We start from the raw sequence: 13,474 nt of genomic DNA on the forward strand, positions 1-13,474 counted from the left end.
ACGCTAGCTTGGTTTTGGAGCCAGAAAGTGACCAGCTTTGATACAGACGATGGAGCTGGGGACGATGCATGGCATAGCAAATGCTAACGTTGCTGTATGTTCACAATATGGTTCACACTATAAGTTAGTAAACCTCGTCTCTGGAGCACTGAAAAAAGTTGAAGCCACCTCAGCTTTGATTTGTGATCAAATGCATCATGACAAGTGCTGGGTGTCAGTTTGAAGTTTTTTCTGCCTTCAGATGGAAGTTGTGAACTTGTGGTTACATTACAGCGTGGAAAGTCGTGTAGAAGCCACCGACACAAACAGCTAGCAAGCTAATTACTGGGTACCTTAATGAAGGAAATGTAAAGATATAATGAAAAGATGAGGCCGTTGGGAATATTTCCACAGACGTTTTAAAATGTTGAGAAATTAGAATATATGAACGTAACATCCACCTCCATTATTTCTGTAAAACATGAGCAAACATGTGACAATTTCCAGTTACGAGGATGCTAGTTTAGTGCAGCAAAAAATAACAACAACAAGCAAAAAATAAAAGAGAACTAAATGTACTATCATGAAGAAAAAATGTCTCAACACGTCATTTTTAACATTATCATACATCTTTCAGTTACAGGTCGCCATGGTAGCAGCTCGTCAATCACAAGACTTTTAATCTTAAAAACTGTCCAAATTCACTAAATGAACAGCATGCTGTGCTGTAGATGAATTTAACTAGCAACTAAGGTCGTAAACAAATTCAAAATATTTTCTGAGGCGATAAATCAAGTTAAAAGGATCATTTTTAAATTGACCTACACAATCAGACTCCACCGCCCCCTGTTGACATTTACTCAGAATGCAAGTTGAAGTCACTTCCGCATTTTTTTTTTTTTTTTTTTTTTTTTTTGACGCTCTGAACCGGGAGGGCTTTAGGACCTCGAGGTTCTGCTACGTTGAAGGAAGTCCAGATAAAAATTATGGCTGTTTTCTTTGTTGTTGTTTTGTTTTTTTTACCTGAGAGCGAATGACGAACGTTAACCATTTAAACTAACCCATAGCCTATTGTCACACTACTGTACACATGTTGTACTGCTGCTAGACAATTGCGTTCAGCTGTCGAGGGAAGCTCAGCTGCTGATGGAGCACATCCGACTACCAAAGGTAACCGACTGCAGTGATTAGCTACATTTCCGCACTGTGCCTCCAGTGACACCCCAGCAGGGAACCGACATGCGCACTCACAATTACGAGCTTTAAAGGGGGACAATTAAACACAGTAACGGGGTTTAACATAAAGGCCGTGCGTAACCTTGCCACAGCTGAAGGTGTTTGGCTGTGCGCGCAGTGAACACATCTGTGCAGCTGTGTGAAAGCCACGCGAGTTGTTGGTGTTCTTGCAGAAGCTGAGGGCTCTTTTTCTCACCCTCCCCCTTCCAGGTGGAGAATGTCAGGCTGCTTGACAGAGTGTCACCCAAGAGGAGCAGGGTGGGCACCCTGTACCTGACAGCCACGCACAGCATCTTCGTGGAAAACGAGGCCGGAGTGCGCAATGAAACATGGGTAGGCCTCAGTTTAGTGCCCCGGAAATCAGAGTACAGTACGTGGTAAACATTCACGCTAAAACGCGTCCAGTGCACTGTAAGGCTGTTGTTTTGATTTGCATCACTCTGTGCATGCGTGCCCCAGGCTGTGCGTGTGTGTGTTTACAATGTAACAATGTGAAACACGCCTCTTTCATCAGGTGCTTCACAGTTTGGTGTCCAGCGTGGAGAAGCAGGTTGCCACTGCCTCGGGATGTCCCCTGCTCATTCACTGTAAGAACTTCCAGGTCCTGCATTTGATCATATCCCGAGAGCAGGAATGCCACGATGTCCACTTGTCCCTGCAGCGTCTGTGCCAGCCAGGTGAGCTGTGATGTGACGACAGCAAAAGGCCTGATTTGGTAACGTTGTCGCACAACTTAACATGTGAACCTGATATGATTGTCACGAGGCTTTTTTCCAGTGGTAACATTGTTGAAATTGTGTATAAATGTTTAATTTCTTCCTCACTATTTGGCACTGTTCTGGTTCCAGTTTTTTCTGCTTTGGTCGATCAAACTGATGCAAAGCGGGTTCATCAAACTTAAGCTGTCAACTGGCGTTATGTTTTGCAGAGAGTTTTGAGGAGCTGTACTGCTTCTCCTACAAGCCTAATGTTGATGAGAAGGAGAGACGACAGGAGTGGGACTTCTTGGACCTCAAGGCTGATTACAGGAGAATGGGTCTCCCAAACTCTCAGTGGAAACTCTCCCCGGTCAACCAACACTACAAGGTCAGCGCGGTGACCTCGTTTAATGCACCGTTCTGTGCCGCTTTCTCCTAATATGGCCACTGTGGTTGCTTAAGAATTTGGTTACATCTTTTTTTCAAAAGGTGAGCGACACTTACCCGGCCGAATTGTTTGTACCCGAGTCTGCCACGCCTCCGGTCATCGTGGGGAGCTCCAAGTTCAGAAGCAGAGGCAGGTTTCCTGCCCTGTCGTACTACTCCAAAGAAAATCATGTAAGTTCCCTTTGCACACATTTCTAAGTCTAAATCTTTTCTTACCAAACAAAGATCTATTTGCTTTATCAGTCAGCACTAACACATTACATTCATGAGCAACAGCCCTAACTTTCACTGTTGTTGTTGTTAAGTAGGAGTTTTTTTTGTCTCTCTTTTCTCCAACTAATAGTGTCAATCAACCACTGCCCACAGTTTAGATTGGAGCGTGTTGTTGTTAAGCTTTTGGTAGGATTATGTATTGTTGTTAAAGCTTAGGTGTCAGACTAATACTGCCTATAAGCTAAACACACTTGGCTGGCAAATGACAATTGCTTGTGCTCTACCTCTTTTTAAAAAAAAAATTGTATGCTTGTGTTTGCAGAGCGTTAAATATTCTTTGAGTATGATAAATGTTTATGTTTTTGGTTAAATTGAGACATTTATTACCAATGTATCATTTTTATCATGTGAATGAACAGAGAAAAAGCAGTTTCGGCTCCAAATATTGGTTCAGAAAAAACGGCAGCGCATCTGCCAATGCTGATGTAAATGAAATCGGTATCGACCTTAAAGAAAATCCAAATCAGTCGATCTCTACCTTTAATTCGTCCCACAGTGGGGAAGGTTGGGTAAAGCTAGGTTCAACCAGTTGTACTGCTTCTCATTGTCTTTGCCACAAACTGTTCCACCAGTACACCACTGTTTAAAGTGTGGGAAGATGGTTTATCGTGTGACGTTGAAAATACTTCAAAGCTAACATCAATTCACTGCTGTTATTGGTACTGTCTGGTCTGATGGCAAAGAAAAACCACCAGATTCTGTGTTTGGTGCGTAATCTAATTTGGATTCCCAGATTCCCAGATCACTACAGTATGTCCGTCTACTGGGTCGGGACCTTTGAGTCTTGGGGCGAACGGATGGATCTGATTTTGCCTCAATATGAGTCATGCAAGACTGCGTGCGATGACTTGAAACTAATTGTGCATTTTGTCATTAAATGTGACTTATTATCACCCGCTACAATTTGGCTACAGTGCTTTTACGTTAATAAAAGTCACATATCTGAGTTAAGCACAAGCCTGAGCATTTCATAATTTACCTCATCGGTCTTTGATTTGACAGTTGGGAGTGCTTTATGTGTTTGAGGTCAGCTTCCCAGGATTGAAGGTCATACCAAGAGCTCCACTCTGGTTCATGTGCCAGAAGGAAGAATCGCACACGGATCTCTGGCCCTTTCCCTTGTGGCCACTAAATGGAGATATGAGAAACTGTGTGGTTGATTCATTTGAACCGAACATGCTCTGAAAGAAAAATGTGCAGTGAGAATTCGGATTCGCCCCGATTCTCACAACGTTTTCTTTCGTTCCAAATGTAAAAAAAATATCCATTAAAATCAAACGGATTAGGAGACGTCCTGTGTGAAGCTGCCTCTTGCCTCCTTTCAGGCTGCCATCTGCCGCAGCAGCCAGCCCCTGTCAGGTTTCAGCGCTCGCTGCCTGGAGGATGAACAGATGCTCGAGGCCATACTGAGGTCCAATCCCCGCAGCGACTTCATGTATGTGGTGGACACCAGGCCTAAGGTGAGCCCCTTTTATGTCCGAGGAATGGCCTGCAAAAATACAACTCTTACGGCACCGGGGTGTATGTTCAGGTGGCCTTTATTTTCCATACTGCCAGCTGTATGCCTTCACAGCAAAGGCTTTTCAAACATCCGGGCTCTGTGCAAGCTGCGCCATGACCAGTGGTTGTGATAAAGTCACGCTGCTACAGCGGCTCCAGCTTGTTTTGCGGTCATTAAAATGAATTGAGTTAACTGACAGTCATGTCTCTCTCCAGCTGAACGCAATTGCGAACCGAGCTGCGGGGAAGGGGTACGAAAACGAAGACAACTACTCCAACATAAAATTCCAGTTCATCGGCATCGAGAACATCCACGTCATGAGGAACAGCCAGCAGAAAATGTTGGAAGGTAATCGTCACGTTTTGCTTTGTTTTCCGTAGAGGCAGCTCGGGGACCGTGTCAGCAGAGCATTCGTCACGGTCAGAAATGTTTCACCACATCAGTGTTTGTGGAACAGAATGTATATTTTCTGGCATGGTCTGTTTAAATCAGCTGCTTCTTCACATTACCAAACAGAGCAGGACCCCTCGCAACCCCTGCGGTTTTTCATATGCAGTCATGCAGACTGAACTGTGCCGCAATCAGGCCTCAAATGAGCCCACTGGAGGATTTCTGGGTATTGTGCAGGGGTGCTCCGAGGAAGACTTTGAATCCATCTGGGTTTTATTTCGGGGCTATTTTGGTTTCCCGGAGTGGACAATCCCGGACATTATCCCCCAAAGAGAGACAGAGGGCGTGAGAATGATGTGAATTCAAGTCTGAAAAGTTATAGCTGTTCTTAGTTGTGATAACTCTTTGCCCCCTGGCAGCTTCAGGGAAGTCTTTAAATGCCGGAGACAGCGCCTGCCCTTTAGAGTCTGCCTCCCTCGCTCTGCCTGATTGCACACTTGAGCAAGATTTAGAAGACCCCCCTCCGCCCACCTCCCGCTTGACAGAATTAACTTGAACATTTCTTCTAAGTGGGAGTCTGCTCTGCTAAGTGTTATAAAACCAGAGGCTGAATGAACCTGTTCACCTGCTCCTCTGCTATCAGACGCTGTTCTTTCAGGTCAGCAAACTGATGCGGTGTCAGCAAAAAAAAAAAAAAAAAAAAAAAAAAAAGTCTCAGTCTCCACTGTAATGAGTGCGGAGTGAGCAGATGTTTTCAGTTATCTAAAAGTGAGTTATGTGCGTAAATGTGATAAATTGTCGTCAGGCTATGCAGAAACGGGCTCACGTCGCTCTTCCCCCTAAATGAACTTGCAAATATTTATGGTGAACTCATGAAGATGGAAAAATAAATTTCAGAGTCATTCTTACAACACAAACAGTACAGTAAGCCTTACTGTTGCAGAAATGGATATTTGTTTAAAACATCATCCTGTTGGGGGCGAGATCAGCAAAGTCAATAGTTTTCCTCCTCTGGGAACCATTAAGGCCCAAACCACATTTAATGGCAACATGTTGACCAGCTGATTAATCTCTTCATTCTGCACCAAAGTAGTTGACAACGGACATTCGCTCCATTTATGTGTACAATATTTCTTCAACCAATTATTCTGTGGATGTGTTTCCATGCCCCCACAACATCAATATATATAGAATCAATATATATATATTTTTAATATGCACAAAGAATCCCAAACCTGCCAGAATTATGACAGAAGACAAAGTTGCCGCCATGTTTCTACCCCTTCTGGAAACCTGTTACATCACCTGACATATTCATTTGAGTACAGACGGTCCCACATTGACTCAAATGGTTTACAACCATTTTGTTTTTAGTTTTTTATCCAACCGTGGAGACCCTTTTTAGGTCTCCAACACAGATGTTTCAGCCACAGACAAGTTCTGTATTGCTGCCTCCATGCTTCCCTTTTCATGAATGGATTTATTCCAGCCAGACAGAAAGGATTGGATAAAACACTTAATGTGTCACGCAGGCACACGGACAAGCCTCCACGCACGTTTGCAAATCGCTGCGCGCATTTGTGGATCTTCCACGGCAGGAGTGCAGCAAATGCCGCATGTAAGAACGCGTCCACGTCCAGAGACTCATGTCCGGGTCGATCTGAGGAGGACAAGCCACATCATTTCAAAAGCACTGAAATATGAATCAACTTGTGCCTGTCGAAATGCCCGAACCAAAGAAATATTTTTTGTCACATATATTTTCTCGTCTTACTTTTGTCTCAGCTTCTGTTTCTAACTTTCGTACCTGTAGGCAGAGATCTTAGTCTGCTTTACGCACCAGTTCCTTTTCCTTGGCCTCCACCTCTGAGACTCTCGAGAGAATGGGTCAGGACGACGTAACATAGCAGGAGCACCTGCTGTAGTAGAAGGGACATCATTAGCTGAACCCTCAGCCACAAGCTGGGCGGGACTAAGGACATTTAGCTGAACCAAATTTCTTTCTTAAGGGCATGCGTTTGAGCAGGAATGTCAAAGTGTGCTGCCATACACAATAACTCATCCTTGCAACACGTTAATCTTTTCAAATGAGGGATTGTCAACAAAGTCTTGCAAGTTGAAAGTCAGTTTCACTCACTGGCCAAACAAACACAATGAGTAGCTTCCTACTGATTGTCAGAAGGAAAAAACAGGAATATCCCGGATAAGCCTCCAATTGTTATCGCTTCTTTTTTTTCGAGCTGTGAAGAGGAACGTAGCACGCACGTTTAAACACATGTCAGAGTTGGATGATCCAAACGTTACAGGACGTGTTAACATTGATAATCGCTGAGCCGCTGCTGAAAGAAATCTGTTTTGAGGACCAAAATGTGCTCGTGTGACCTGCTGCTGTCAGTTCTGTGAAAGCGAATGCAAAGTTTAATAAAGTCAAGCGACATGCTCCGTGCTTCCTGCCAGTGAGACAGCTGTGTTGTGGTTACAGTGAGCGAGCTGCGTTCCCCCTCCATGTCTGACTTCCTGGAGGGTCTGGAGAGCTCAGGCTGGCTGAAGCACATCAAAGCCGTGCTGGATGCAGGCATCTTCATCGCCAAGGTCAGTCTGGAGGCTAATCCCCACTGTCTGCCTCACCGCTGCACTCAATATTAGCTTAGGTGTGTGTGTGTGTTGCTGTATCCTGCTTGTGTACATGTCTTTTTATAAATGTCTGTCTGTGTAGGAAGAGCAGTTTAATCTGGTACAGTGTGGCAGTGGATCCCTCATAGATATGTGGCATACAAAGTTATTAGAAACACAGTGCAATACAGAAGCGCAAACTGGAACGTCCCTAAGGACAACGCAATTTAATTGACACTTCTCGAAGGTCAATCGCATAAGGAAATAGTTTGAATCCTCTGTTTACAAATAACATTGTAGTCATTCCACTCATACTTTGTGTTTCTTATGCGTAATTTGTAGCACCGCCGCACAGTGACGCCTGAGCTATAGCCGTTAACTGTAGTCTACGACATAGCTCCTGACCCTATGACTTAACCCGCATGCCCCCAGAAATATAACTGTCTTACTTATTTTTCCATTTTTTCGCAAAATTAAAGCAATATTTCTAAAAAAAATTTGATAAAGTACAATTACGCTTTGTTTGTGTTTCCATTAAAAGGTAGTTTCCGAATGAGCTGTAACTCTCGTAATGTCTCATCTCCGCAACATCTAATAATTCTTTTAAATTCTTGTCATGCGAGACTGTAGTGGACATTGGACTTCAAATAAACTGGTCACATGACCCCCTAAATCATCTCCGGTAACAAGGAAGAAGTGTTCCCATTGTATTTCCACAATACACTTTTATATCGATGCATCTACAAAACCACCTCATCAGAGTGTAAAAATTTGTCTTAGCAATATTTGAGAGTTTTGTTTAAATGTATGCATTTCCATTACCAGTTTTTGTATTTAGGTTTTGTACATTTTAAAGGGTAATGGAAACGCAGCAAATAAAATGCATTTCTTTGTTAATGTGACTCAGCAGCCGGACAAGCACAGACAAATTCTCTATTGTTCAGGCTCCTACCATCTACCCAGACATCCTCTCTGTGTCATTTCAGTGAAATTTAATGATCATCCATATTTATTTACTTCCACTCACCACTGTGTGAAAAAGGGTGTGAAACTCAACACGACTGACCAGTAGCCACAATGTTCAGTGGCTTTTGGCGGCGTAACCCAAAACATCGTAGCTATGCTGTCAATGTGCAACAGTACTGTAAATCACGCATCAGACAGTAGTGGGTTTCTCAGGTTCAAGTAATTAAATACTTGAGGTTGTACAGTTAAAGGAGGACGTGACACACAGAGACAACAGTCCAGTGTCAGGACGTCAGTTAACCTAATTTTGACGATGTGAATTATGTGGAAGGATTAGATTCAGAGAGAGGATTGCATGATCAGCTTGTTTTTATGTAGTCTGAACTTTTGAATGCAGACTACTGCCACCTGCTGGCACGGAGAGTTATGTCTTTTCCCATAAGCACAGAACGTGCAGCATGTGCCAGCTGGCTGTTGGCTGTAGTAATCACAGTGTGTGTACAAGTGCAAGTTTTTGGTCCAGACACAGGCAGTTATTTGATGTTGGTTTAGTGTGTGTGTGTGTGTGTGTGTGTGTGTGCGTGTGTGTGCGTGTGTGTGTACTTCTAAGGGCAATGTCAGTCAACTCAACTGACTATGGCAGGATTTTAATTGCTCTGAAAATATCTCAACAAACTATGTCAGGCCTCTTGAAACGTATAAACACAAGAACATGAGATGTCTAAACAAACTAAAAAATTATCTTAAAGATCCCTCAGGCCTGTCTCCAGTGCAGAAACTCAAATGGTACAAAAAAAAGGGAAATTGTTGGGCTGTTTTATATTAGTCGTGTGTGTCTGCAGGCTGTTGCACAGGAGGGCGTCAGTGTCCTGGTCCACTGTTCAGACGGGTGGGACCGCACCTCCCAGGTGTGTTCAGTGGCCTCTGTGCTGCTGGATCCCTTCTACAGGACCCTCAAAGGATTCATGGTAACTATTTCATTCGAACCACGACAGCACTTTGAACCATCCGCTGCCTGGTTTTACTTGATGTTAGACCATGTTGTCCACTCGGTGTTTTAGATCAGAGCACTCTTCACTGGCTCACTTTAAATACACCAAGATAAATAAATACTGAAGACTGGTTTTGGGAATTGCTTCTAAACTGAGAGGAACTTGCCCCCACTTAGAAGTTTATTTTCCACTGCAAATGGAAAAAGAAAAGGATTAACTGCAAATCCTCTTTTTTTTTTTTTTTGTTCTCAGGTTCTCATCGAGAAAGACTGGGTCTCATTCGGACACAAGTTCTCCCACAGGTTTGCCTCCAGACAAGTGCTTTTACGTCATCCGCGATAAGGGCGTAGCGTTTCGATCTAATTGCGTCCACGTCTCCCACAGATGCAACCACTTGGTTGGAGATCCTAAAGAGGTGTCTCCCATCATCGACCAGTTCCTGGAGTGCGTGTGGCAGCTGATGGAGCAGTTCCCCTGTGCCTTCGAGTTCAGCGAAAGGTTCCTCATCACCATTCACAGCCACATTTACTCCTGCCAGTACGGCAACTTCATTGGCAACAACCAGCGCGAGAGGATAGAGCTGAGGTGAGATTGAAACCTGCTGCCGCCGTCAGTTTATTTTTTCTTTTCACACACAGACGTGTGACCTTAGAGAGGACTGAATGCTGAACAGAGGTGACAGCCTGTAGTTAAGTTACGTCAATGGGCAAATGGAGGTGACTCATTCCTCTTTTAATGGAGCCAATCATCTGTCATTTTCTTTGGTCTTCATGTGATCGGTTCTCATTTGACGTCCACGCAGGGTTCGTGAGAGGACTCACTCATTGTGGAGTTACCTGTGGATGAACCGTGCAGACTACGTCAACCCTCTGTACCGGCCAGACCACAGCCAGACTCAGGGGCTCCTCCGGCCGTCTACTGCCCCCTACTGTTTTAAGTAGGTTCTTCCAAACAGTTACAACACAGTAGAGTGTGAATCCTGTTGTCTACATGTTTAAAGTGTAACTCTGAATTAAATAACTGTTGTGATTATGTGAGTTACAGCCTAGAGGTCAGGCTACTGTTATTAGGGGAACACTTGGGGGCTAAGTGAGGAATTTGGCAAAGGATGAACTGATTTTATTTGTGTTTAAAAGTGAACTGTTAAGATCATTGTATTACTATAGTATATATATATACTATAGTAATACAATGATCAGCCACAACATTATGACCACTGACATGTGATGTAAACAACATTTAAACCATCTTGTGACAATTCATTGTTCTGCTGGGAAACGTTTGGATCTGGCATTCATGTGGATGTTAGACATGTAGCAACCACCTAGACCAGACCAGGCACACACAGGCACCCATAACCCACACGCCCACCCATAGGACCCAAAGCCCCCCCACTAACAACATCCTATTTCCAGACACCACAGAGCACCCTCAGAAGCACCATATCCATTCTCTGATGAGTCAGAACCGTTTTGGAGACTCATTATGACAATATTAGGTCATAATGTTATGGATGATCGCTATATATAACTCCAGTGTTAAACCATGAGTCTGGGCAGACATACTGCAGAGATTTACGAGGCAGTTTTTTTTTTTGCTTGTATAGATTTTGGCGAGGCCTCTACAACCGATTTGACCGCGGGATGCATCCCCGACAGTGTGTAGAGGATTATCTGAGGGCCATCCGGGAGGAGACCCAGCAGCTGGAGGAACAGTTGGCGTCACATAAAGAGGTACGACAGAGTTATCGACATCTATCTGTACTGCAAGATGTTTCTCATGAGGAAAATATTATCTGCTTTAGTATTTTTTCTGGTGCTTCTAGCCGGTAACCATAGATTTTGTATTTTATCAATAGAAAATTTCTCAGCTGGAGCAGGATCAGGTGTGGAGTGATACCTGGATACCGACCGCCTCTGATAACAGCCCCACAGTGTGGGCTCATGGAAACGACCTCGGCCTGGTCAACACTCCTCAGGACTACACCGGCGGCTTCATCACCAGCAGCCCCTGCCAGCCCAAAGCACCAGACGGCGCCCTGATCCTAGTGCCACAGGACTTGAACCAAACTACTGACTCCAACTTCTCGAACGGCAGCGACCAGGAGTCTGGGATTGCAGATCTGAGCTGCCGTTCCCCTCTGAGCGAGGACAGCGCCAGAGATCCGGACTCCGATGAGGCCGCCTACTCTGCTGCTTGAGCAAGTGTAGCACTCGGTGGGAGGTGCAGCGCCGGCTGTCCACCGAGCAGCACTGAACCAACACTACCTTTACATTCAGAAGTCTTATTCGGGTTTCCTGTTTGACTTGCACTTTCATTTGCATGTGGTGTGGCAGTCCTTCCTTGTTGCCACTAGTTAATAACTGTTTACTGTAGCTGACTGCCTTTTTCCTTCTTACTCCAGTAAAAAGATTGTGAAGAAAGTTTTAATATTTTCCAAATATTTTAACCAGATATTTTGAGACTTTAAAATGAAAACAAGTTGACCAGAATTGCAAGCAAGCCAACAACAATACAGAATAATTAACAGTACATCTAAACAAAGTGTGTGAATTAACAAGCCATTTAGGTGTGTGTGTGGGTGTGTGACTGCTTTGAATTATGGTCTTCCGTACAGTGGCTTTGTTCTTTAGGCTTATGGCTTTACAATGCAAGCTGTTTGAAAAGGTTTTGATTAGACAATTTGTAGCTTAAACACCAATACTCAGGTGGATCGCGACAGATTAATTATCAACTTGAATCATTTGTTAGCTGTAGTGAAATCGTAGGCTGCTTTGAGAGTAAAAATTACTACATTTATATAAACAGAAATAGGAAAATCAGAACAAAACCATTAAATACATCGAACAATCCACAATGAATAAAATGCTGTTGCACCTTATGGTTGCTCAGTCTGGCCTGAACGAGCAGCAGTAATCTTGTACTGCCCCAAAATTTGTTAAAATGGTAGGATAGAGGACACATTTTTGACTGAACTATAGTCGCTCAGCACTGCAGTGACCTCAGCGGTGGTTTGGAAGTGACTACAGCAGTTTGTGGTCACTGATTGGCATCTTGTGCTCTTGTTACGAGATATGTGACGAATAAATATTTGAAATTTGACTGAAGAGAATTTATGCAATACTTCAACATAGATCAGTTGTAGTGCATGGAGAACATGATTTGTCTACTGAATCTGCAGATGACTCTTTATAATATATGTGCTATTTCAACTCTAGAATTAGTAATTGCTCACTTTAATTGTATGGCGGTACACGTCACTGTGTGTGCACTCCAGCAACTGAACAATGCAGAGGTTACCAAGAAAAGCATGACAAGATATTTTTGTACTTTTTTTTGTCTTCTGTTATCTCACTTTAAAACCTTTTTTTTCATTTGTTTTCTTGCTGAGAGTCGTGAATAATGTCCTTGTGTGTGTGTATATATATATATATATATTAAAAGGGAGCTTTAAAGGGAGCTGGAACAAGAGCCAAATTTGTCACACGGATCTAGATGCAAAGTCAAGCATAGTGTGTTTTCCTGTGAATTAAATAAATACATTATTGTCTGTCGCATTGCTAGAATCGTTCTTGTGTTTGAACTTTTAAAGGATCAATTCATAAAATTACAGAGACACATACAGTATGTGGAGCTGGGTACATTTTCAAATGTCAAATTTAAATAGTATTTAACTAGGATTTTTGTAAACAGTTATTATTGTACACTCATAAACTCTAAATGCTGTGGCCAATAAGCTGCACAGCCTGACATTCTTTATGAACCCTGAGGTAACATCATCTAACAAGTGTTGAATATCAGTTTCATTTTCAAGCAACAACATTTTTATTGTTTGCACTGGTTCTGGTAACCCTCCATCAGGTTTTTCTTACATCATCAGTCAGGTTAAATCCAGGGCAGTAAGGGGTGACTCTCATTTTAGGCATCAGCTCCTGTCCAATCCCTGTAGTTTGTGAACAGCTGCCCAGCTGTCCTGGTTATGAACCAGACCCTAATACTCTGCCAGCAGCACTAGTTTCATCCCGTGGCTCATCCAGCTGTCCATTTTCATTTATCATTTGCAAACAAATATCTATTCTGAAGATTAAAAACAGTGATTTGTTTTATTTTATTATTATTATTTGTCCTGAAAGCCTTCTCAAAATGTATCAATGCCTGATCTAAAAAATAAATAAATGGATAAGTATACAACCATAAGTGGGTTAATTGATATTAACATGGATAACAGTGTGCATGATAAAGATAAACTGACTCTACTTGATGTCAGTTGAGCTGATGCTCAAATACTTTTTAATCTCTATTTGATTAAGTATACATATAAAACAATGAGACAGTTGTTTTTCTGTGTATGCAACAGTATCACAGTATAATACACGTGC

General features: G+C 42.9%; 1 protein-coding gene across 1 annotated transcript; it reads left to right on the plus strand.

Annotated features, from left to right (window-relative positions):
* Positions 1-920: 920 nt before the first annotated feature.
* Positions 921-12,652, plus strand: mtmr7a (myotubularin related protein 7a). The gene is made up of 14 exons (XM_047585850.1): positions 921-1,149; positions 1,426-1,548; positions 1,730-1,892; positions 2,144-2,301; positions 2,403-2,531; positions 3,959-4,093; positions 4,350-4,482; positions 7,007-7,116; positions 8,946-9,071; positions 9,348-9,397; positions 9,480-9,680; positions 9,898-10,032; positions 10,702-10,828; positions 10,954-12,652. The coding sequence occupies exons 1-14, from the start codon at positions 1,126-1,128 to the stop codon at positions 11,293-11,295; spliced, it is 1,956 nt and encodes a 651-aa protein (XP_047441806.1). The 5' UTR covers positions 921-1,125; the 3' UTR covers positions 11,296-12,652.
* Positions 12,653-13,474: the final 822 nt, after the last annotated feature.

This window comes from Mugil cephalus, chromosome 5 (assembly GCF_022458985.1).
Source record: "Mugil cephalus isolate CIBA_MC_2020 chromosome 5, CIBA_Mcephalus_1.1, whole genome shotgun sequence".
Classification (NCBI taxonomy): Eukaryota; Metazoa; Chordata; class Actinopteri; order Mugiliformes; family Mugilidae; genus Mugil; species Mugil cephalus.

Excerpts from the sequence above, each read along its gene's own strand:
- mtmr7a (XM_047585850.1), top strand. The coding sequence starts at position 1,126 with ATGGAGCACATCCGACTACCAAAG. Across the intron at positions 4,483-7,006 it reads CCAGCAGAAAATGTTGGAAG|TGAGCGAGCTGCGTTCCCCC; the intron begins GTAATCGTCACG and ends TTGTGGTTACAG. Across the intron at positions 9,681-9,897 it reads CGCGAGAGGATAGAGCTGAG|GGTTCGTGAGAGGACTCACT; the intron begins GTGAGATTGAAA and ends ACGTCCACGCAG.